Below are 2,319 nucleotides of genomic sequence, written 5' to 3' on the forward strand. Positions count from 1 at the left end.
GGGTCAACTTCTCCAAGGAGATCATCACTCTCTCCAAGGAGGTGCGTGTTTTTGTGATTATTTGTGAGAGACACAATCTGATTTTTAACACTAGGAAGGTAATGTTTGCAAAGCAGATGCATAATGTTTGCCTTCGCATATGTCTGCTCTGTTAATTCTTACTCAAACACATTCCTTCAGTGAACATAATTACTGTGGATAGTTGATCTGATTTGATGGAGCAAAGCTATACTGTGCTTCCCAAGGGCGCAAGATCGGTGACAAGGTGGGGTTTGAACCCGGGATCTCTTGGTTCCCAGCCGAAGACGCTACCGCTTCGCTACACGACCATGAATTGTCACTGATGCACATTTTTTGCTGCAGGTGCGGAACCTGAAGTGGCTGGGGTTCCGAGTCCCGCTGGCGATTGTCAACAAGGCTCACCAGGCTAACCAGCTGTACCCCTTCGCCATCTCACTCATCGAGAGTGTTCGCACCTACGAACGGACCTGCGAAAAGGTGAGCCGTGTATCAAAGTGTTTTTTCAGTTCAATCTTTATCAAAACAACTCGCAGACGTGTGTCTGAATTGTGTTGTTTTCAACAACAGCAGGCGTCTATTCTCAACTAGTTCAATATCCGCTTTTAAAATTATGACGTCTTGTCACTTGCCCTTGCATAATAGGGTATCAACTTGTATAATAGTAAATGCAACTTTTGTGGTACTGTAAGGTTTAGACTAAATGGTCCAATCAAATAAGCCAAAGTATTAAAAGTGACCCGTAAGTTCACTTCTATTGTGTTGTGCAGTGCATAGATAAAGCCTCCCTCTATGCAGGGTGATCCAATGTCTAGTCATATGAATTGTTAAATTTATTGCAAATTCATGCCCGAGGGCTAATTACAACTACTGTAACAGAAGAAACATTTGGCAACTACATAGGAACAGGCAAATTAATACCCAAAGAACTACTGCTAAACTCCTAAAAGCTACATGTATATACTGGGTTTGACTCCTTTTTTTAAGGCAGAGGAAGACAAAAGATCCCACTTTTTCTGTAATTTGTGGGTTTTTCGGATGTTAAGAGCAGAGTAGTTTTCTTTTCATCTGTATATGTGTGAAAGTTAGGGTAGAATTTGGAGGTCAAAAAGTTCATTTCATTGCTATAGCGAGTACAATTATATAATCATAAACTAAATTTCCCAGTCTTAAATTGTGCAGTCTTGTATTGTTTGTTGATGAATCTCTCCATCTGTACAGGTTGATGAGAGACCCCAGATCACCCTGCTGGTGGCAGGACTGAGGAAGGATGTGCAGGCTTTACTGGCAGAGGTAAGTCTGCTGAATCAGCAGTGTGTCTTATACTTTATCCATTGGACTATGTACTGTAAGTCCATTTTTGATTACGAAATCTTTAAGTTCACGGTTTTCACGAAGACGCTCTTCTCGTGAACTCACCACCTCGCGAACCCATTCCGTACGTACCACCCCCCTCCCCCACACATCGTGCGTCTCAACTCTATACTAACAACTTCTACATTACGTAGTACTAGTAAATGACAAGACTCAACGAATAACAGCAGACTTCTTTTCAGAATCAAATAAACTTTATTCAATGAGCATATGGTTCACGGAGTCATTATTTTGTTACTAGTAATACAAGTGTTTCTTGCGAAGAATGGTAAAAGTTTACAAAGCCGACTAGACAACATCAGTTTTAACAAGAACGCTAGTTCGGCGATAACGTAGCGGTGAACAGCTGTAAACATGTGCAACATCGTACATACGGAATTTTACAACATACATCGGTAAAAAGTTGTTGTCGTGTACAAGCCACGTAAAGCAGAATTATTTACGGTACGGAAAATCGGAAAAAAATAGAACCAAGCGGGATAGCGTGGGTCTTTGTCTATACCTCGAGAGATCAAACTACACGAGTTCAACGTTACTCACCAAAGCTACACGCAAAAAACACAAGATTTCCATACATCCCAAGAAAACTTACGCTACATATACAACATTAACAGGTATTTATAGGGAAGAATTGCACGAAAATCTACCGCCGAGTAACCGCCGAGCCGATCGACAAATCACAAGAAATCCAACATGGCGGCCTTTGTTTACATAGCGCGTTGTCTAATGGTCTAAGTTTGCTTTATTTTTTTATTTTTTTACAACTTGTTGAATCAACATGGTTTTAAACGTTCCCAAACAGCAAATTTATAGAACAGTGCGCTAAAATTTCACAACTAAAGATGATTTACGCGAGGACTACTGTGCAGAAGTTGGCAACATTTGCGAGTCGAAAGTTCAAACATGGCGGCGGCTTTTGTTTTTACT

The 2,319-nt window shown here is 40.8% G+C and overlaps 1 protein-coding gene and 1 long non-coding RNA gene across 2 annotated transcripts in view; both read left to right on the plus strand.

Moving 5' to 3' along the window:
• LOC109484028 lies at nt 1–1,312 on the plus strand. The gene is made up of 3 exons (XR_002141056.1): nt 1–41; nt 364–498; nt 1,240–1,312. It is a non-coding gene; the product is annotated as an uncharacterized LOC109484028 (long non-coding RNA).
• The window catches only part of LOC109483988 (cytoplasmic dynein 1 heavy chain 1-like), an 82,257-nt gene that overhangs the window by 12,134 nt on the left and 67,804 nt on the right, over nt 1–2,319 (plus strand). Inside the window, 2 exon segments of the mRNA XM_019787145.1 lie at nt 364–498; nt 1,240–1,311. Of these exon segments, the coding sequence (XP_019642704.1) occupies nt 364–498; nt 1,240–1,311 (207 nt within the window).

Source organism: Branchiostoma belcheri, unplaced genomic scaffold (genome assembly GCF_001625305.1).
Source record: "Branchiostoma belcheri isolate BF01 breed outbred unplaced genomic scaffold, Haploidv18h27 scaffold68, whole genome shotgun sequence".
NCBI lineage: Eukaryota > Metazoa > Chordata > Leptocardii > Amphioxiformes > Branchiostomatidae > Branchiostoma > Branchiostoma belcheri.